Here is a 23,827-nt window from a genome sequence, read left to right as displayed (position 1 = left end):
AAGCAAAAATAATTTATTTGATCTTATTGTGATATTCTTCTTATGAACATGATAATATACTTAAATATATTAAGAAGCCTTAAATGTGATCAAACCTAAAACATATTGATCTAATAAAATAGGTCTTATGGCCGGGTTAACTTTTCAGACCTTAATTTCCTCCTTTCAAAAAAATCTTCAAACATCTTTTAGTTTCAAATACCTTTACAATATAGTAAACATACATATTTATTTATTTTCATATATATATTCAAGCTCGTTGAAAACAATGTATACAAATTCCTAAGTACCCCCACTTTATTTACTCTAACATCGTTTCGGTTGGTTTCCTTTCTCACAGCGAAAAAAAATGTTGGATGACATCATTAACTATTTTATATATAAGAAAATATCTTTTATATATATAATCAGTTGAAAACAATGTATTCGGACTCCCACATTATCACTGCAACGTTACATTTAGACTTGATTTAAACTCGGTGGAGCACATTGCATGATATCATTCCTCATGCTCTTAGGTTGTCCACAGATCCATTAAAACCCCTCAAGTTACTGAGTCACAGGTAACCCATGTGAATGTGTCTGGAGTCCATCAAGGCGACGAGCAAGGAGATGAGGATGTGCTCAGAAGCGACAGAGAATCCTCTCTTTGCGGCACTGCAATTGAATACAATGTACTTAAATTCTGAACCACTTCACTCATGCTTGGTCTATTTTGAGGTGCGTGTGAACTGCAAGTCAATCCCAAATACAGTACTTTAATCATCTCATCTTTAATCGAGCACTCTCCTGGCGCGCCTCTCTGGAAGAAGTGAGGAGCAACAGTTCTCAAGGGATTGCCATCGCCAATGGCATCCACCACCCACTGTCGAAGTGTCGTTCTTCCATTCGAAAACATCTCACATGTTGGGCTTTTACCGCTCACCATTTCCAAGAGGACGATTCCATAGCTGTATACGTCAACCTTTGAGGTGATTCTCGAACCAGCTGCATACTCTGTAACAACACAAGACAAACACAAGTAAGATCGAGCTTCCATAATCAAAATTAATAAATTATACGAACACAAGGAAGAGAGTCAATAATCTTGTTTGTACCTGGTGCCATGTAACCGATGGAACCCCTAATGTTGGAGGTAATAAATCCGTCGCCCATGTCGCCATATTTCAGAATTCTTGAGAGCCCAAAATCAGCAATTGCAGGTTTGAGATCGAAATCAAGCAAGATGTTGGAGGGTTTGAGATCACAATGAAGAATAGGTTCTAAACCCTCTTTGTGAAGATAAATCAATCCATTCGCCACTCCCACTGCGATACTCACCGCAGTTTCCCAATCGAGAATTTTCTCTTCTATATGCCTCGCCAAGGTTCCATTCGGCATCATCTCCATAACCAGCGAAACCATTCCGGGGCTGTTGCAATAACCCAACATTCGAACTAGATTTCGGTGTCGCGTCATGCCTAATACCCGCAATTCAGCGATTAGATTATCGCGAAATGACTCCATGCTTGTATCTTCTTTGAATCTCTTAATGGCGACTTCCAATCCATCAGAGAGGCAGCCTCTATACACTGTTGCTGTTTTCCCAGAACCAACTATATTCTGTGGACTAAATCCTAAAGTTGCCTCGAACAGCTCGGTTGTGGACATCGACTTTATAGAATTGGCCTTCTCTGAGATTCCTGCAGAATATTTCGTAAAGGCAAGATGCATAGCATTCTCCTTCTTCGACTTTGCTCGAGCACGGATAAAACAGAATATCGAAGCTGCTGTGGTGAACCCCACAAATACCAAGGCGGAGAATATTATAGCCAATCTCTTGCCTTTGCTTAGTCGGGGGGATGAAGAAGGGGCCGAAGCTGCAGGGCAAGCTACGCCGAGGATCGGTCCGCATAAACCTTTGTTTCCAAGAAAAGAAGCGGCCGTAAGATTTCGGAACGCGCCCTTGTTTGGAATCGGCCCCGACAGACTGTTGTAGGACACATTCAGAGAGCGGAGAGTTCCCATGTCGCCGAGGTATGGTGGTATTGAACCAGACAACTGATTATCGGAAAGATCCAAATCTGTAAGAGTGATCATGGATCGAAACCACAGCGGAACTTCTCCCTCAAGGCGGTTGCCGGAAAGGTTGAGATGAAGGACTTCCACGCAACTTCCCAAACTGGAGGGAATCTGACCACTCAGCAGATTGCCTGCGAGATCTATGTTGGTAACAAGCATCATGCCTCCGATCTCGACAGGAATGTTGCCTTCAAGTAGATTGCGCGGCATAGAAAACGATTTAACTATATGCCTTAAATTCGCAACAGCAGGAGGAATGGTACCTCGAAGCCGATTGTAGCCGAGATTCAAGTCTTGCATTTGAGTGCAGTTGGACAGGCTCTCTGGTATTGTGCCGCTCAAGTCATTGTGGTCCAGAGACAGACTACTAAGCTTCGTCAAACCGCGGCCAAGTTCTTCTGGTATACGCCCACTGAGCCGATTTCCGGAGAGCCAAAGCTGGGCCAAGCTTGAGCAGTTTCCTAGCTCCGCTGGGATCCCTCCGCTCAAGTCGTTATCAAATGCCAGGAATCTGGTGACCGAATTTAAGCGACCATAGTCGCTGGGTATACTTCCTGTTAGCGAATTACCCCTCACATTGAAGTACTGGACGTTTGTAAGATTACCTAACTCGGGCGGAAGGGTGCCCGTGAAGAAATTGCCACTTATCACGAAATCATTCACGTTAGAGAGCTGTCCCAGAGATTTGGGGATTGTGCCCGTCAGAGAGTTACGGTAGATGGCGAGGGCAAACCATAAATCACAAGCTATCTGCGATATGAACTAGCCAGCCTAGCCAGTGATTGGTCTAGCCAGCCACATCCTAGCCAGTGACTGAAGGCGAGTGACTGATCTCCTAGCCAGCGAAATATCTGACCCTGATGGCTGTAAGTAGGTGAGTAGCAATAGTAGGCGGGGTATGGAGAGAATAGGGAAGTAGGTGGCTCCTCCTAACGAGTCAAAAGAATCTAGTCTGAAAGGGATTGATGTAATTAGGTGTACTGCGGCTGCTGCTTGTTCTCTTCCTCGATCTAGGAACCCGCCCCCCCCCCTTAACTAAATAAGTAGAGGTAGCTGGGCGTATGGATGTGCTAGTTTCGATCACAATTTGGCTTTTCGCCACTTATCACGAAATCATTCACGTTAGAGAGCTGTCCCAGAGATTTGGGGATTGTGCCCGTCAGAGAGTTACGGTAGATGGCGAGGGCAAACCATAAATCACAAGCTATCGGGTCATAAATGAACGGCGGCTGTATATGCCGATGGGGAGCAGTTTGAGTGTGGTGACGTTCCCAAGTGCGCTAGGCAACGGACCTTCAAAATTGGCTATGTCTATGAAGAGCGTCTCGAGGTACCGTAATTTGCCCAATTCTGCAGGAATTGTACCAGACATGCTTGTTTCCAATCATCAACGCCCGCAGTTGAGTGCAGTTGGAGGGAATCGATGTGGGAATAGTACCAGTGAGGTCGTTAAAGTCTAAACACAGGTATTGTAATCTAGACAATAAACCCAACTCTGGAGGTATAGTCCCATTCAACAAGAGATTGAAACACAAGTCCAGCACAGTAAGCTTTGTGCTGTTAGACAGAGCCAGGGGAATCGGGCCTACGAAGTTGTTCTGACGGAGGTTGAGATGGTGGAGGTTGGACAGCAAGCCAAGCCGAGGAGGAATGAAGCCACCGAGGTTGTTGTACGAAAAGTCGAGATACTGAAAATCAGTGGAATTGAAGAGACCGGTGGGAATGGTGCCACTGATTTGGTTGTGGGAAAGTGACAGAATGGACAGCGAGGAATTTGGTCCTCCAAAGAGAGAAGAAGGAATGGAACCCCTGAAACTATTGTAGGAAAGGTTGAGCGATGCCAAGTGGTGGAGATGGCCCAATTCCGGCGGGATTGAACCGGAGAGGCTCTTGTTTTGCAGATTCAGAGCCACTACTTTCCGTCGAGTCTTCTCGTCGCAGGTGACACCAGTCCAGTTACAGAAGTTCGTGTAGGACGGTTCGACCCAGTCATCCAGCGACAAATAATTGTAGGTTTGTTTGATCGCTAACAGGAGCTGCGCGTCCCGTGGAACGTTGGTGAAATTTGCCTCCACTGCACATACTGATACAAAAATCATCTGTAGCGCCAACCAGAGGAGCGGAGCACTAAGATTCCTTGGCCCTCTCATAATGAAAAGATATATGAGCGCGGTCCCTGTTGTGAGAGAAAACCCCAGGCTCTGTATGCTCAATAGCTTAAACAAATCCACTTGCTATGCTTAATGCCCAGGGCACCCTGAAATAAATAAATAAATAAGAGTGGCACAGGAGGTGGTAGGTATAATCCACTTGCTCTGCTTAGTGACCGCGGCGCCCTGAATTAAATAAGTGGGGCACAGGAGGTGGTGGGTACCCTGTGCGATGGATGTTGACACGGGCCCATTTGGCTTGATGCGGTCAATTTAGGGCAACTCTATCGCCGTAGTCTTTAACGCGACTTTTTGAAAGCCTTTCCGGCGATTTTTTCCGGTGAAAATCCGGCAGTGATTTATGGAAATCCAAGTTTGATAACTAATTTCTGCACAATGAAACTGTCCCAGGGGTTTTTCAGGGTGCTGAATCCGAATATGCAGTTAAAAAACCATTTTAACTGCAACAAATCATGATTTCAGCTCAATTTCTTCCGCCGGATTCCGTCACCGGAATCTCAAAAAGTCGCATTATAGACAACTCAACTCTATCTCTACGGTGAGAAATTGGAATCCTTTTGTGCGTCAACGGAGATCTATCTACTTTGACTTTTAGTGTATTTGTTTTGAATTGATTTCATTTGTGTGTGAACGGAATAACATGCGAGTCTGCGACAATCTTTTTTAACATGTGGAAGAAAAATGCGACAGTTCTTTTTTGACCTAAGGAGGTTTTTTAATTTAGAAGACTTAGTCTTGGAATGTTAATTTTTTTTAAATACATTTAAATATTTATTGCATTTAGTTTTGTTTTGTGTTATGTATTTAGATTATTGTATTTATTAATGTATTAAATTTATTTTATTTTAAAAGATGTTTGCATCCCTTCAAATATATGGCAGTTCATTAAGATAATTTTTTATTATTAAATTAAAGTAAAAATATTTATATATGAATTATTTAAATATTTTTAAATTATTATTTATTAGTATATTTTTACATTTTCTATGGATTAAGATGATTGTTATCTATAATTTTGTATTTTTAGTAAGTGGTATCTTCATCGCTAGTTTATTCTTAACTGGTAGTGCTATGTAGGATGACTTATAGCACCTAAAAGGCAATGGCATGCATGGCATCTTGAGGACATTTACTTGGTTACATTTGTGCAATTTTGGAGTATAGTTATACTGTATGGGTTGTTTCAATTAACTTACAATTGTTATTATTATTTCTTTTGGTACAACTAATTTATAAGATTCTTAAATCAGATTAAGATATCTCCAAATTCATTTATCAATGATAAATTAATTAATATAAAATTTAGGTTTTATTAAATTAATTTAATTTTTATAAATATTTTTAAGCATATTGGTATTCCTTAAATTTACATAATATCATGTATAATTTACATTTAATTTGTTAATATTAAAAGAAATTAAAATGAAAATAAAAGATGGTTAATGATTCTAATTATTTATATCAAGAGAAACAAAGATATTTTAGAGACAATATTTAGATGGAGAAAATGATGATTATAATTTTGCAGGAAATTAAGCTCACAGGGAAAAATTTCCATCCATTTTAGGAAGTTATTGGAAAGGTTGTCATAACATGTCTCTTGATGCGAAGGACGTCTTTCCATTCTGTGGAATCCTCTTCAGGTGGTATTCCAAGACTGATTTTCCAACCTGATAATTATGAAGGGAAAGTTTCATTATAGAGGGACGAAAGATGTAGTCTATCTAACAAAGGTATATGACCCCTCAATAGCGGGAGAGAACTTCACTTTTTGGACCGAATCTTGGCCTCTAAACAACTGGTGGGTAACTCACTATGAATTGTTGGTGGGGATTTCAACCTAATTAGATCCCTAAAGGAGAGAAAAGGAGGTGTACATAGATTGGACTTAGAATCTGCTTCCTTTGATAGCTACATATATAAAATCCAGCTACTGGATATATCAACCATTAATGGTTTGTATGCTTGGAACAACCGACGAGATGGAAGACATCAGATAACAATTTGATTGAATTGTTTCCTTCTCTCTGAAGAGGTGATTCATAACGACATGTTTGTGAAAGCCGCTATTTTTCCTTGTCTTGGGTCAGACCACTGGCCACTAAGGCTCGAGTTCGATCTAAAGGAGGCCCCACACAATTGCCTTTTTAGATTTGAGACCTTTTGGTTCCAGAAGCCTGATTTTGTTGAGCTCCTCAATAGGTGGTAGATGGAAATGAATGTTTATGGTTTGTCTAAAATGCACATGTTTCAACTAAAGATTAAAGCCTTAAAGGAGCGGGTGAAACTATGGAATAAACAAGTCTTTGGTAATATCTTATAAGATAAGGTTAAACTTGAAGACCAAATGAAAGAGATTCAACAATGTATGATCCTAGAGGGTAGATTCCCAGGAATGATAATTCAGGAAGGATTGATGCTATATAAGTTGGAACAACGACGCAAACATAAATAAACAATCGAGCATAAAAAATGTAGGTTACAGTGGCTTAAGGAAGGAGAAAGGAACTCTTAATTCTTCCATAACTCAATGTTGTAGTGTCATCATAATAATAGGATTTTCTCAATTTTGGGAGTGGATGGGGAAAGGAAAATCCTTCACTAAGAAATAGAATATGAACTGGTAATGTGTTTCCATGAGATTATGTCAGATAACTCATCCTCTAGACAACCATCTATTAATGTTGTCCTCCATTATATCCCTAGGATTATAAGCAAAGAACAAAATATGGCTCTAATGAGACCGATTTCATATGAGGAGGTGGAAATGGTAGTTATGAATTTGCCTAGGAATAAGTCACTCGGTCTCGATGAATTCACTTTCGACTTCTTCAAGGCATGTTGGGCCTTTCTAGGTTAGGAGATTTATGAGTTGGCGGAAGAATAATGAAGAACTCAATCAATTAATGTTGGCTTGAATGACACATTCCTTACCCTTATTCCAAAAAGTGGGCACTTGAAGAACCCTACTAGTTTTCATCCTATTGCTTTTTGTAATGTGATATACAAAATCATTTCTACAGTGATAGTGATCCGTTTGAAACCCTTACTTCCAGGATTGATATCACCGGAGAAAACGGGTTTTGTATAGGGTCGTCACATCGCAGATCACATAATTGAGGCATGATAAATCATACATTCCTTACGAGTATGGAAGAAATCATGTATGTTAATCAAACTGGATTTGTTCAAAGCATATGATCGGCTTAGCTAGGATTATTTGTTACAAATTTTAGAGGCCTTTAGATTCTTTGGCCAGTGGATCTCTTGGATAGGATCACTAATCTCAATTGGCTTCTTCTAAATACTTATAAATGGATCCCCTTCCTATACCTTCAACCCTTCTAGAGGTATCAGACAAGATGATCCTCTTTCTCCATTTATTTTCATTTTGGTTATGGAAGGGCTTGGGAAAATGTACAAGAATTCTTACTCTCTGGGTCATATCTCTGGTCTATGATTGTTTGGCCAAGATATTCATATAAAACATCAATAGTTTGTTGATGATGTTGTTCTCTTTGGCCCACTTACATTAAAAGAAGTGAAAGATCTTAGGAGCATATTACAGAGTTGTATGGAGTCTTCAGGGACAACAATTAACAAGGATAAAACACATATTTTCTTCTTCAATTTCCAGGAAGAAATACCTGCACACTTGACTCGTGTGTTAGATTTTCATCGATCCCAACTCCTGTCTAGATATCTTGGGGTTCCCTTGGTATTATATTATAAGTGGGCATCAAATTAGGAAGATCTCATGGAAAGGGTTTGACAAGGGGTCAGTGATTGGTATTTTCGGGCTCTAAATTTCGCAGGTCAACTAGTGCTTACCAAATCAGTGCTGCAAGGAATTCCGAATTACCAAATGGTAGTGATGCTTATACCAAAAGAAGATTTCAATAATATTCAATCTCTATGGATAGAGTTCCTTTGGAGAGGATCAGTTAAAGTGCAAAGGTGGTCTCTAGTAGTATGAGACAAAGTCATTAGCGCAAAATGTATTGGCAGGTTAGGTCTACGGGATCCAGAATTGATTAGCAAAGCCTATAGTATGAAACTTTGGTCGTTATGGTTGAAGGGAGGACCTATGCTATTGATATGTACTTGGGAAAGAAAACACATGCCCTCTAGCACTCTGGTTGACTGTTTGGGAATGAAGGAGGATATCCAAGGCTCAGGGATTTGGAATTGGTCATAGCAATGGAAAGAATGAGTGTGTGAGTATTCTTTTTGTGAAATATGTGGAGGAACGACAACATCCTTTTGGGAAGATGCTTGGTAGTAGCTTGCCTGAATGGTAGAGAAAGAGAGCCTCCTATCGATTAAAGCCTTATCACAAACTTTGGGTGCTATTAAGGTGTCTCATTACTGGAAACCATATGAAGGTAATAAACTTTGGCGATGGTGGAAGGATAAAGATTATTGGCCTTCTTCAGAAGGCTCTTTTCCCCGTGAAGATTACTAGAAACCATTGACAGATAGGAAGATTAGAGTATCTCAAAAGGACAATATTTTATGGTGGGGGCATCAATCATTAGGATTCTTTACTCTTAAAAAATCCTACTCCTTCATTGTTGGATTCTCATTATTTGACAAGCCAATGGTATGGAGTAGGATCTCGAAAGGAGCTTGGTGGCCAAAACTCTCTACATTTCTATGGTTAATAGAGTGGGGGTGCTTGCTTACATGGGATCGTATTCAAGAAAACGGGTATGTGGGGCCATCATTATGCCATCTTTGTCACCAACAAGAAGAGTCAACAGAGCATATTCTTCTCTCTTTCAGTTTTGCAGGTGACATATGGGACCTCCTCTATCGACTCTTTGGTTTTCATTGACCATTCATGAAGGACTTGAATACTTTCGAAGATCGTTGGTTCTATTGTAAATTTAAAAACCTAATTGTTTCACATGCGTGGAAGTTGGTGTTAGGTTTCTTCCTTTGGAATTTATGGAAGAAGAGAAACCTTAGAATATTTAGCATGAAAATTAGTTCACCTCTAGTGCTAAAAGAAGTAATCCTCTTGAATATCTGGGAAACTATCGTAGCATTACCCTGTACCAAGGACAATTGGTTAATAGAGGATTTTGAACATTCCATTCTGAAGAACCTTGATTTAAATCCTTTGATGTGCCTAACCTCCCTATCCTAACTACATAACTCAAGATACTCTACAGAGAACTCGTATTCCCCGCATCCTCCTTCCTTTCTCAAGTTAATTTTTGATGGTTCCTCTAAAGGAAATCCTGGTTTGGTAGGATGTGGCAGGATTTTTCGAGATGCCAACTCCCTACCTCTACATATATATGCATGGTCATGTGGGGTAGCTACAAATAACTTGGCAGAATTTATGGCACTTGAAAGAGGTCTTCAGATTGCAGTCAAATGAGATTATAAGCTACTTTAGGTTCATAGTGATTCATAGGTTTCTCTTAGATGCATTCAAAAGTTGTTGAAGGGGCATCCCATGCACAAAGTGGTGCACAATTGGTTCCTTCAAGAGGTGGTCTCTAATATGCAACAATTATTAACAACATTTGATTATATTTTTTTTAGCATACACTTTGGGAAGGGAATAGGGTGGCAGATGTGTTGGCAAACTTAGGTTGTCAGGGTCAACATTGCACCTTGGATGAGGATTGGTTGATCACTTTATATATAGGAGATTTGGAAAGTATACATAGGTGGTGGAGCAAGATAAATCCTCCTCTAAAGGTAGTCTCCCTAATGGGGGTGTCATTTAAGTGGTCTAAAAAGGAAAGTAACCACATGATTACCATGCGGAGGGTACAAGTGGAGGAAGGGACGGTGGTTGTTGGAGGGCATGTGTAGAAAATCTGTGTAGATTAACCCGCTAATGCAATATAAATCAAAGCAGAATACTATAACCTACTTCTACTATCAATTTGCAGAAGCTTAAAGATCGAGTTGAACAATATAACTAGAAGAAGAAGAATTAGTGGCACGATACACATGAAAATACTTTGGGGAAAGCCTCAGCTAAAAATCGCGCACTATTGTATTATCATACATGGTGGAAATACATAGGAATTATACAAAGCCTTAGCTCTCACAGCTAGCCAGCTCTCAGTACAATCCTCACAGATGCTCACAGGCAATCTTGGCTTCTCTCCAGCCTTCCTCTCTGCCCTCCAAGATCCCATTTCCTTGCACTGTTCCTTGTGGATGATTTTCCAATTACCAAGTGGAAAACTAATCCTTCAAAATTGTGCAATCCTCAGGGATAAATCCTTGACTGCATGCATGAGTTTTCTCCATGAGAAAACACATGCAACTGATAGTACACTGTCCTTGAACTTTAATCGCAACTGGGTCTTTCTCAGAATAGACATGCATGAGTTTTTGATGAGGGAATCTTCAGTTAACTGATTGTTAACTCACTATTAGTTCCTCAAATAGTTTGGAACTAATTTAACTGGACTTAACTCAGTAAACTGAGTTAACTAATTACAACTCAAATACAACTCAATCTTATCTCCTTAATTTAAGGGATAACTCTTGCATGACTTCAGAAAGACTTCTAACTTGAATTTTCCAACTATTTAACTTAAAATTAATTAATTAATTATTTCCAAGTAGTCGTTAAGATTAAATTTGATTTTAATTCATAATTTAATTCGAGGACAAATTAAATTGGAATATTCTTGTTGCCATATTTCAACAGCGTGCCACTCACTACAATTTTCACCCCCAATTCTCACATGGCGCTTATCCCATCAACATGAAAAGGTTAACCTAGCCCAGTCTCGTCATGATAAATGCCCATCAGGGATTTCATTACGAGATCGATATGAAATTTAGTTAAGAGCATAGATGCATTAGCTTCTAGTGAGTGGATTGGTTATTACAGTGATGGAGCCTGATTGGAATTACTATGAGTTCATTGATGAGTTTTTGTACTAGGGAAGGTATGTGGGTTTCAAATGAGGTGTCGTACATGACACTTGTCTGTGCCTGGATCTCACATGCAATGGTATTTTCTATTTAAATTCGAATGCAAAGACGCGATTCCATTATTACAAATGCATGGAAGTTATAGCAAGGTGGCGGACTTGTAGATATACTTGGGATGGTATACACAATTTCTTACTCTTTGATTTCTTTTGCTCTCCTTATCAAGTATATTTCGTCTCCGAGGGTGGTTACCTTTATGTTCTTTATTAGTATCTGGATACCTTCACTCCTCATTATTTGTCCACAGTAAATTGGCTTGGCCTGTACAATGTTGTGACAACAAGAGAGGGTTCATGTTTTTTGTTATATTTCTTCATTGCACGTGAATTGGTCCTGCCTTTGAGATGGTGACAATGCTCCCCCACTGCATCACTCTAGGGCCCAATGGGGATCTTCTTTAACTGCTCGGTTTTGGTCTGTGGGGTTTGGTACCCAAGTACATTCTCCATTTGGTTCTAAACGTGTCAAGTTAGGTTCTTCTTCTCTCTAGCAGGGTTTTTCCTTGGTCACTTTGCCTTGGTTTGTGGAGTCAACTAAACGTCAATTCCTTATATTTTGTTTTAAAACTGTAAATTTTATGGTCTATTACTTCTAGCACTATAATTCTCTGGTCTGGTTCTTGTTCCATCTCTTCCCATAGTGGTTTCACAAGGTGGTTTGGATATATTATGTTGTAATATATGGGTGTCATCCCATATTTCATCTCATTACAACACATTTCATTGGGTAGGTTGGTAGTCATACTTGCACGTGTCCTTTAATTTTACATAGCTTTTCGCGCCAGTCTCTGGGTACAATTAACTCCAATATTCCTATTACTCTCTCCTTTTCGTTCATAAAGGCTTCAAGTCCATTTTTTCTATTAGTTGCACTCGTCGTCCCTAGTCTTCATGGATCCTTGGCAGAGAATGTTGAGTCACCGAGGTAGTGCAAGTGCCTTTTCTTCCCACAAACATTGGTTATTTGGATCAAAGTCAGTGGCTAATTACTTTGATTATGTTCCTCTTGAGGTTAGGAAGGAAATTCTCCTTCTTGAATGAAAGGAGTTTGGTGATCAAGCTTATCTCTTAGATTCAGAAGTTGGAGGTGTCTCACTAAAGAGGGTACAAGGCCCAGGAAAATTTCGAAAGCATGAGCTCCATTTCCTACATTCTATCAAGGTACATTAGTAGATGAAAACTTTGCTACATATGTACTTTAAAGATAAGCAAGTCATTATAACTTGTTTACAAAGTAGGATGACATCAAGTTGATCCTTAAAAATATGCTTGCATCTATAAAGGAAAAACAAAAAGAAAAAGTAAATACAAGGTATATAACCTCCTTTTCATAATAACTCGCATTGATAAAGTTCCTTAAATGTAAAATAAATATCTCAAGGGAAGATGTCATTTAAGATACCATGTGTTATCACTCAGGTTGTTCCCCAAAAGTTGTAAGAAAAGGGAATACGACCGAGGTAATGTTATAGACATTTTTGGGCACTGCAACCCCAATCATAAATGTCCATAAACTAAGGGCTCCTAAGTCCCTAAAGGTGTTGTTCCAACCCCTAAAAGAACAAGGTCAACTGATTACAACATCTCCCAGAAGTTCTCCATGAAAAACTACTCAGAACTGGTCAAAACTGGACCATTTCACCTGCTCCATAGTCAAAGTGCGTTGCATCCCACCTGAATACACACAGTAGGTGTGATGCATGTTGAAAATCCCTTCTATGGGGTGCGTGGGCGAGAGTGGACAAATGGAAAGGTCAATCTGCAAGGTGGAGGAGCATGGAATCTTCCAGAAACTTCTCCTGTGACACTTGCCTCTCTGCATTCGACCAGGGATGAGTAAGAGATCATCAATCTCCAAGTGGAATCAAGAACTATCAGAGAGAGGACACTAATCAAATCTCAAAAGCTGACTCATTCCCCTTACAAACATCTATATATGGATCCCTCATCCCAGAGATCCAGAGGCTGGAATTTTGTATCTTGTAAGGAAGTGATGTTGGTTTCTTGGTGTAACATCATAGTGTTGGGTGATCTAAGCTTTTCATGAGGTGAAGAAGGGCTTACTTGCTGAGAGGATGATGCTGGGTCAGAACAATTGGTTGTAATCCTCTTTGCTCTTTCTTGATTATCAATAAAGCTATTCAAGTTTTCCTCCACATTCTTGTATGATTGATGATTTATGCATTTGTGTGGTCAATATACATCTGATCCTGTATTGTTTATGATAATAGATCTATGTTCTTGGATAGTGTTATGCTGCTTTGATTCTACAGGTACTCTTTGAAGCTAGGTAGACAAGGAAGCGAGTGGAAAAGACCTACCAGAAGAGAGAGGAACTGAGCAAGGAACCAAGCACACGATAGAGGTTGGTCTCCTTATTCTTCTCTTATCTATTTCTCATAAAGGAAAATGAAAGTAGTTTTTAGTTTGTTTGTTTCTAAGGTAGACACCAGCCTTAGTGGGACTAGCAGCTCTGCATAGACACTAGTTTTCCCGATAACAAAATGGCGACTCCATTGGGGAGCGAATAGATTGTTTTTTTATCTACATTTGTTTATTTTATAAACTTACAGACAGAGCCTGAAGTGAAGCCAACTAGCCTTCGAACTGCATTTGCTATGCAAGTGCAAAGTAGATCAATGCTGCTTCAGTCTATCTCCGGGTTTTGTTTATGAATTAAACGATTAATTTACAAGCTCTCTAATTGCCCTCGTGGTGGCTCTAGTAACCTCCTTAGATCTACCCCTGTGATTGATTTACTGATTACTACTTGCTTGGCCTAAATCCCTGAACTGAACTGCAAACTGTGACCCGGAACCCAGTCAAAGTCTCGTCCCTGGTCCAGCGCACTGTCTGTTATGTGAACTTCAAATTCATCACACTTCCCAAGTGTAGTAGGTGCGTTGCATTTCAGTTTCATTGTTACAGGTGCGCTGATCAGACAAGGCCTTGTTCCTGAATTTTGGTTTATGTGTTCACTCTTTTCAGCTCTATTCAGGAGTTTTACTGCCTGTAGTCAGTACACCTCTATTTGAAACCCCTTTCCTTGCTGTTATTCCGCCTCCATTGTGAAAGAACTGTAAATTTTTTTATGTATTTTTGAGTCATTTTTAGTTCTCCTTTACAAAGAAGTAGCGTAATTGTACTGTCGTTTCTTGATTTGAAAGTGTCGCAAGTGTCGTTTTCAGTCATAGAAGAGAATCTGATTATTCTTGATAGTTGATTACATTGTTACTCTTGTATTTGATTTGAATTAGTAGTTTTTCAAGTGTCGAAAGCAAGTTTTCAATTCAAAATAACAAAGTGTCATCATTGTCCTCATTTTGTTTTGAAAAGAAGCTTGTTAGTAATTGTCGCTTTGAAAAATAATTCAGATTTGCGCTTAACTTTCTTTTTATCATTCACACATTAAGAAGGCTGAAAACAAATACATGCATGTGCATTTGCCTTTAGACTGTTTGTTGGTTTGATTTAGGACAGTGCATATAGTGTGTGCTCTCTGCTCTTTGTTGAAAGAACGCCATCTCTCTTTCCTTAGTAGTTAGGATTTTCATTGCAAAAAGAAGATTAAACAACTGTTTATCATCTTAGATTGAATTTTAGGAATTGTACATCTACATCACGCAGTGAACCTGAAAGGAAAATTTCTTAAGCAAGATCAACCATAAAATAAATTTAATGAATCTAAAAATGCTTTGGAACCTAACGCACAACATCTAGAAGTCTAGGCTAGAGATGTATTCCGACGTCGTAAAGCCTGGTAACTGTTGTTTTCTCTGTTGGTTGGGTGATTCCTCCACTTTGAGACGATAAGTGCCAGTACGGACTTGTGCTCCCACGTACCGTCGAGTATATTTTGGGAGACCACAATAGGCTTTATCCTTTATCCATAGGAAGCCGTGTCTGCCGCCCTATCGATCGCAATGCACTGAACACAACATTTGGGAAGATTGACTACCGTACCGTAAAAAGTATTCTGCAGTTTTGCGATTGGTTTGGTAATCCCTCTGTCTAGATTTCTAGAGCAGTCCCTTTCGTTCCTTTTCAGACTCTTAACGGAAAAGGTCCATCTGAGAACTTGTCACTTCAGGATCATTAAAAATCGAAGGTGACTAGAGTCATCTTTTGTTTTTTCTCGACTCTTAAAAATTGAAAAAACAAGTTGTGTCAAAGCGTCTAAAATTTATTTTAAACGGAATAATCATCACCTTTCCTACATTGATCTTAAGTTGAGAAAAATGGAGTCCACCAACCAAGGAGTTCCCCTTGGAGGAAATCCTAGTCCCTTCTCCTCTTGGGGAGATGTTGGTGCACCCCATATGGCCACATTGTCTCTTCCAGGATTGACAATCGGCTTGCCTGTATGGCTCTTCTCAACTTCTATCGTTCAGAACACCGTGATTCCTGAACAATCAAGTCAGCAACTAAACGATATTAGAGTTACCCCCCAATCCTCTACTTCGTCCAATTCTTCCTCTCCTCCTTCCTCTTCGCTTGATGAAGCTAGTAAAGCCCGAAATCAAGTAACTGAGAAGAAGAAGGAGAAGAAGAAGAAAGAGAAGAAGAAGAAGGAGCCAAAGGTGAAAAGGGGCAACCAAGCATCGTCTAGCGAAAATCCACACACTGCACCGACTAGGCCTAAATCGCCATGTGTCATTTGCAAAGGAGACCACTATCATCGAGATTGTCCTTGCATCCCTCGGATCTTAAGGGACTAGTCTCCTCGTTTGCACAATCCAGTGTCATCAACCTCTGACGATCATGTTGAGCATACACCGTCAACTAGTGAAAGTGAAGCCCCTCGACAAAAAGGAAAATATAAATTTCCTTGTAAATTGTGTGAAGGCGATCACACCGTCCACCGTTGTCCCTTCTTAGACAAAGCTAAAAGAGTTTTGGACGACCATTCGGTTTCACCGTTATGGCTTCCTTCTGGATATAAGAAACTCTTGCTGAGTCCGTCACTAGTTGAAAATCCGGCTGACACGCCCTTATGGTTGGTCGAAGCATCTATCATTGAAGATAATCCATCTGAATCCATACCAGACGAAATTCAAAAGGTCGAGGCGGCAATTGACCCAATCTTGCCTTCATAAGGTCCATCTTCAGATGATACAGTCACCAAAGAGAATAAGAACAACACTGTTCAAATTCTCTTCGTAAGCACAGACTCCGATGAACATGGGGGCAGTCTACCCGTTCCTTTATCGCAGGAAGGAAGTTCGTCAGAGTCGTATCTGGTCGTCTATTCGGTCCCACCTCCAAGCAACCTGGTTGTTTCCTTTAACTGGAATATACTAGGCAGACCCCGTTTACCGGCTAGTGTACCATTTCAAATCATTGCTCAAATATATAGAATGGTCATGGCTAGTACCATCATAGATGAAGTGGCTTCTGTGAGTATAATTTCCTCAACTGCTTGGAAAGCGCTTGGTTTGCCATCGCTTTTGCATGAGATGAGAAATTTAACAGGCTTTGACAAAGGAACCAGTAGACCGTTAGGGATCCTTCCTGATGTGCCGATAACATTGAGAAGGAAAACTGTTCACATGAACGTAATGGTAGTCCAAGGACCCTTGGATTATAATCTACTCCTTGGACGAGACTATATTTATTGCATGGGAGCCGTCATCTCCTCACTCTTTAGAGTAATGTGTTTTCTGCATGAAGGAAGAGTGGTCAAGCTCATAGACCAGCTTTCATTTCCTGGTTCACACATAGCAAATAGTCATGTACCGACCCTGAATGGTCTTTTCACGCAAGGAATGTCTCGTCAATCCCCAGTCCGTCCTCCTGATGAACGCGAGTGATTCGAAGGACATGACTGAAACCCAGGGGGCATGCACCCTGGTCTGTTTCGGCAGGAAAACCTTGGGTATAGGGTAGGTTTCCGCGGAGGATATATGACTAGTCTGACACACCCCTCCGTTTAGGAAAATGGGATTAGGCTGGAATAATATTCCCTCGTCAAAGTTATGTGAGTTAAGGCGTCTGCACCACTCACCTTTGTCTATTTCGGTAGACATTGCCGAGGAAGTGTTTTATCTGTGACACGGACGAAACAATCTTTGGTAACCTGGAAATTTTTCGCTATACTTGGGGGCATGCAAACCTTTTGGCATGCAAGCGAAGAGCGACTATTTATTTTTTAAATTTATAGGTCCTCTAACCCTTTAAACTCGTAGGATTGGTCGTTTCCTAACTTGCATAAAGAAAGGATGCAGAGCAAAGCTTTGTAAGGTGCAAGCTTCTGAAAAATGGCATCTTAGATGAGACATCCTTATTATACGACTGGATCGAGCAGTTTTAACGCGGAATTCAAGCTCGTTAAAAAATAAACATAAGCAATGAGCAAGTGTTTCCCCCAGTGTTTAAGCTCATTAAAAAATGAACCAATTTCCGGTAAATAACCATCGTGAATGTATTACTTCAGCCTTTGAAGCCTTGGTCGTGTTCTCATCATCACCTCCACTCTATATTGGCCAATCATTCACCTCCACTTGATTGTTTACCCCGTTTGAGGAACAACTGCGAAGAGTGATCTTGTTAGCCATCCTTGTGACACTGTCGTGATTAGAAAATTCCAAACCTTACCTGGAATCAGCTGCTACTCGAGTCTATCACTCGTTCCTCAAAAACGAGTCTCCTTTAAGCTCTTTTCAACTGACTCGTAAAATATGAAAAGATTGCCGAGCCATTGGCCTCTCCAGCTCGTTAAAGTGATCGGAAGTGCTATCCCTCCTTTAGATTTTAATCTTTTTGGACCTGAGGGATTATTACACAAAAAGATCGAGCGCTTGTTTTGTTCGGCTCGTTAAAATTACCAAAAATTCATCCCTTTTGTATTATTTTATACTTTTTCAGACTTAAGGGATTAGATGATGAAAAAGGATTTTTTGGAGTTTCCTTTACGTCCCTTTTCAGACTCTCTAAAATTGAAAAGGACCGAGTTATCTTTGTCGTTAAACTCGTTAAAACCTAATAGCGACAAACTTGTCCATAACAGACAAGAACGAGTTTCACTATCGCTAGGCTCGTTAAAACATAGCGATGGGTTTGCCCGAAGGGCAAATTATAGAACAAGCATATGTTATCCTCCTCAAGATTGACAAAAATAAAGAGGTACTGGTCAGCAATGACTGGGGAAAAATTGGGAAGAAAACTTGAAGAAGCTTTGTTGGTAGCAAGTCGCTCTTGAACATGACACTTTCACTCCGCATCTGAGTCGGGTTGGGTTGTTCCATTCACTGGTCACATCACCATGGTTCCATCACACCATCCACATTTGGGGTTAATGCTACCAATCCATCATGTCAGTGTCGCCGATATGTTCAAGAGAAGTCACTCAGAGAATTCACCTGTGTCTCACCCACTATAATACATTTTCGCTCCATTCTTTCATGACCGCCACCCTGAACCTTATATCACCAGATCGTTTTCACCTCCATTAAAATCATTTGCTCCGTTCCGTGTCATTGATGTGGGATTCATTAAGGCCCTCCTATGACGGATCGCTTCTTGTCGACATCAGCTCATTATCCAAGAAGTCGATCTAGGAACAACCCTTTCAGTACTTTGAAGCTTGCATGCCTCAATGGCAATTTTCTCACTTCCGGCGACAGGTTTACATCAATGGCCTTCGACCGAAAGATTTTGCGTGGTGTTCGACGCCAAGTCCCTTATTCACACCACGTGAATTGTACTGTAGTACCTTGAGGGTCATCATCATTATCGGTGATTCCTCTCGCGCCTGTTAACAGCTTACATCATTGGCTGGTAATCATGCGATGTCTTTCCATGTTCGACTCCAGAACATCTCTCACGTGGATCGACTTGTACTTTGAGTGAAGATCGAACGAGATTGAAGACCCGGATCTAGTTTCATCCATCCGGGCTGCGATATATATTCAGGAAAATAAAGACATCAAATGTACATCATTGCTGCACAGATAATCATCCAATCTAAGGGATGATGGCTCTACTAGAATCATCAGTCTACACTCAGACGATTGTCTGTCCTATGTACATGAAAATGAATTTATAAAGCTGAGCATGGGAATGCCCGCCTCAGCTAGATCATGAAAATATTATGAAGATAATGTATTATATTGTATCTTATTACAGGTCGCCTTCCAGCTCGAGAAAACTTCGGATCCTCATGATAAAGCATTTCACCCGACATCAAAAGATTAACGACCTCATGCTTTAGGGGGCAACTGTTATAGACATTTTTGGGCACTGCAACCCCAATCATAAATGTCCATAAACTAAGGGCTCCTAAGTCCCTAAAGGTGTTGTTCCAACCCCTAAAAGAACAAGGTCAACTGATTACAACATCTCCCAGAAGTTCTCCATGAAAAACTACTCAGAACTGGTCAAAACTGGACCATTTCACCTGCTCCATAGTCAAAGTGTGTTGCATCCCACCTGAATACACACAGTAGGTGCGATGCATGTTGAAAAGCCCTTCTATGGGGTGCGATGGGCGAGAGTGGACAAATGGCAGGGTCAATCCGCAAGGTGGAGGAGCATGGAATCTTCCAGAAACTTCTCCTGTGACACTTGCCTCTCTGCATTCGACCAGGGATGAGTAAGAGATCATCAATCTCCAAGTGGAATCAAGAACTATCAGAGAGAGGACACTAATCAAATCTCAAAAGTTGACTCATTCCCCTTACAAACATCTATATATGGATCCCTCATCCCAGAGATCCAGAGGCTGGAATTTTGTATCTTGTAAGGAAGTGCTGTTGGTTTCTTGGTGTAACATCATAGTGTTGGGTGATCTAAGCTTTTCATGAGGTGAAGAAGGGCTTACTTGCTGAGAGGATGATGCTGGGTCAGAACAATTGGTTGTAATCCTCTTTGCTCTTTCTTGATTATCAATAAAGCTATTCAAGTTTTCCTCCACATTCTTGTATGATTGATGATTTATGCATTTGTGTGGTCAATATACATCTGGTCCTGTATTGTTTATGATAATAGATCTATGTTCTTGGATAGTGTTACACTGCTTTGATTCTACAGGTACTCTTTGAAGCTGGGTAGACAAGGAAACGAGTGGCAAAGACCTACCAGAAGAGAGAGGAACTGAGCAAGGAACCAAGCGCAAGACAGAGGTTGGTCTCCTTATTCTTCTCTTATCTATTTCTCATAAAGGAAAACGAAAGTAGTTTTTAGTTTGTTTGTTTCTAAGGTAGCCACCAGCCTTAGTGGGACTAGCAGCTCTGCATAGACACTAGTTTTCCCGATAACAGGTAACCACAGACCAATCTTTTAGACACAGATTCTAGCCAATCTGCATCCAGAGAGGGCTCTCTCTTTATGATTTAACTTTGTTTTGAAAGGTGTTAGGCTAGTTATGAAGTTCAGGGGTTTTGTTTGATTTTTGGATGGTAAGATTTAGTAAAGCAGAGGTGTGAAGCTGAGGAATTCAGTCCATTGGGCTAATGGAGTCCATGAGGATGGACTGCTTGATATGGTTTCTTTAACAGAGGATGGCACCACAGAGCAAGGTAGTCAAATATGAAACAATTTAAAAGGTTGGAATCAAATGGAATGGAGTCTAATGGGTGAAGGGCAGTTAAGAATCCTTCATCATATAGACAGAGGGAAAGTGACTGATTATGACCAAGAAGCAATTAAGAATTTCTTAGCATGTAATCAATATGATAGAATCAGGGGAAACATGAGCAGTTAAGAATTCACTGTTTATGCTAATTCTGAAGAAAACATAGAGAATAACAAAGATTGAAAACAGAGTGCAGTTAAGCAAATTCTGAGTTAATCTTTTTCTTTATTATTCAGATCATGAAACATAGATGACATAGTAGACAAGAAAACTATAAAACAAGAGATATAAGGGTACTCATCGATCCATATTTTGATTCAAGAATTCTGTAACAAGTCCTCTGCTATCAATTCCACATCCAGAAAGGCCAGCAATAATGGATTCCAACAGCTTTTGTATTCAGAAAATTTTCAGAGTTACAACGCAGTCTAAGAAATGCATCACCAACCCCAAATACTTCGAATGGGGAGGTATTTATGCAAAAATATTACAAAATATCTCAGGGAGATAATATCTAGTGATGAGTTATTGTTTTTACAAGAAACAGAGACACGTAGTCTTGAAAACAGTGAAGAAATAAATGAAGAAGTAAATGCTGTTGTGCTGGCTGCTCAGTTTGGTGAGATATGTTGACTGTAGGCTCTGTGAGTCGGTCTGCAGCTGTCTTCCACTGATATTTTGTGTTGCTGCCCCGACTTTCTCGGGTGTCTTTAATTCTGATGAGACACGCTTTGATTTATACGCTTGTTCTTCAATTTTGTTCACCAGCTTATGATAAATGGTGCAAAACTTTCAACTCTCCAAAGATACCATAGATACCAAAGATAGGTTCATAGGATTCCTAACATATCTTGCCACCACTCTGGTTCTGGTAGTTTATGTCTCTGCAACTTTCTTAAAGTCTCATCAGTCTCTGTGTACCTGTAGAAGTTAGGTGGGATAGTGAACAGATGTTTCACCTCATGTTCAATGTAAAATAAATTCTCCAATTTGTCATAAAGGCTTTGACCAGATGGAAGTGCTCTTTCTCCTGAAGTACTTGATGGTGCATTAACTTGATCAGCAGCATATTTGTTCAACTTGTGTGTGTACTCTACATGTCTCAGCAGGCGTTCATTACTTCCCAACGGACTTGGCAAACCCTTTTCATGCAAAACTGTAAATCTTTCTGTAAAAGAATCAATTTCCACCTGCATGTCTTGGCATCTCCTTTCCAAGTTTTGCATCAAAGTTCTCATGGTTAGAACTTTCTTGATCTGCAGAATGGTGCCTGTCCTGTCTCTAATTTGTAGTGTCTCCAGTTCTTCACTGGTTTTGGTGTTCAAAAAATGTATTAGCCTATTAGCTTGTTCAAGCATGTGTCCCAATAAAGCTCTTGTTTTTTGGATCTCCACTTGGGCTATTGCTATCAAATCAATCTGCTCATAAATAATCTGAATAGATCTCCATATATTGCCAAGAGATTGATTAATGTTAGCCCACAAAATTGCTTTGATTTCTGCCAAAGGTTTGTCCAGGGAGAGATCCTTTTCCAATGCTCTCACCTTGTTCTCTAATGCTTTAACCTCTCTTGATCTTTCTGCCACAGTCATCTTGGATTTGTCATAACTTATTTCTAACTTTGCCAACTTCTCTTTGGCCTCTTTCAATTCTGATACTTGGAGTTTTAATTCCTCCATGGCTTTTATTAATTCCTCTGTAGTCATAGCTGTACTGTTGCCTGGTGTTGTTGCTGTTGCTGAGGTACCTGTGGTGATTTCTGCTCTTGATGCCTGGACAGTGGGAGGTACTGCTGTTGTAACTGTAGGAGGCGCAGTTGTGACTATTGGAGCTACTTCAGGTGGCTGGGAGGTTGACTCTCCCTGCTTCTCTTGTAGTGCTTTCTCCAATGCCTGCTCAGTATCAGTTAACCTTTCATTTAGCTTCATGAGCAGCTCCATCATTTCTTCCTCTGACTTTTGCTGTACAACTTCTGTGGTTTGTGGATGCATAGTTGGAGGCAGTTTTAATTGTTTCCTGAGGGCAGCAATGTCCTCTTCTTTCTTCTTCATCAATGCCTTTATGCCTTTAGCATCTTTGGGATCATGTCGCAGTTCAATAATAATATCTTCCGAGGATTTGATCCTGTTATCCTTGGCTAGAGAAGAAGCCTTCTCCAAATCCAGTTGAGCGGAGGTGTTGTTCAATGAGTTCTGCAATTTGTGAGCCAGCATCGCTTTATGTGCCAGTGTGGAGTAGACCATCTCTCTAGTTTGTTTGTGCAGCTCAATCTGGTCCATAGGATGAATGTCTTTGACAAGGACCTCCAGATTTGTTCTGATGTAGTCAACTGCTGATTGTGGCTGTTGCACTTTAGGCTTAAAGTGGCTCAAAATCATTTTACCTTCTTTAATGTCATATTCAGACATTAACCTTTGTTGGTTGGTGGGGGCCATCTTGAGAAACTGATTATAAAGTTGCAGCCTCAGTGGGTCATTCTGGGCCTTTATCTCCGTGAATGTTCTTTTGATGTCAGAACCTTGCTTGCTTTGCGGCCTAGTGGATGAAACTTCCACACTATGCTGCCTTTCTATGTCTTGCCTGTGAGAGCTGGTGGATGTTTCTATCACCGGGGATGTCTGTGGGCTGGTTGCTCTCTCACCTCTTAGACTTTCTATTGTTTCTTCAATGATTTCCTCTTCAGATAGAGGATTAAGTCTTTGCCTTTTTGTACCTGGCTGTTCTGCAGGTCCACTGATGGGTGTGGCCTCTTCTCTATCTCTTTTCTTTCCCTTTTCCTCATTTAGAGGAGTCTGTAACGCTGGTATCTATGGTTCTTTGGTCTGGACTGAAGGAATTTTCCCCTGCTGATCAGTCATTGCTTGCTGCTCTGTGCCTGCTACTTCCTTGCCCTTAGAAGACCCTGTACCTGGTGCACTGGTTTCCTACACAGGTTGCTGTGAAGTTGCAGCAGAAGATGTACCCACTCCGGTTTGTTGAGGAAGCTTGAAAGATACCTGTCCAAAAGAGTCCAGGTCAAGGGTCTTTTCAAGATCTTTCATAGCTTGTTC

General features: G+C 40.4%; 1 protein-coding gene across 1 annotated transcript; it reads right to left on the bottom strand.

Moving 5' to 3' along the window:
* Positions 1–266: 266 nt before the first annotated feature.
* On the bottom strand, positions 267–22,135 carry LOC149224231 (uncharacterized). Its single transcript, XM_089388125.1, has 3 exons — positions 21,737–22,135; positions 1,098–2,811; positions 267–996 (listed from the first exon to the last, which is right to left on the bottom strand). Exons 1-3 carry the CDS (start codon positions 22,133–22,135, stop codon positions 593–595), a joined length of 2,517 nt encoding a protein of 838 aa, XP_089244251.1. The 3' UTR covers positions 267–592.
* Positions 22,136–23,827: the final 1,692 nt, after the last annotated feature.

Source organism: Pinus tabuliformis, chromosome Q (genome assembly GCF_031772625.1).
Source record: "Pinus tabuliformis cultivar Carrire ecotype Pingquan chromosome Q, CPIR1, whole genome shotgun sequence".
Taxonomy (NCBI): domain Eukaryota; kingdom Viridiplantae; phylum Streptophyta; class Pinopsida; order Pinales; family Pinaceae; genus Pinus; species Pinus tabuliformis.
Note: the sequence above shows the minus strand (reverse complement) of the source record. Positions and strands in the feature narration are given on the sequence as shown.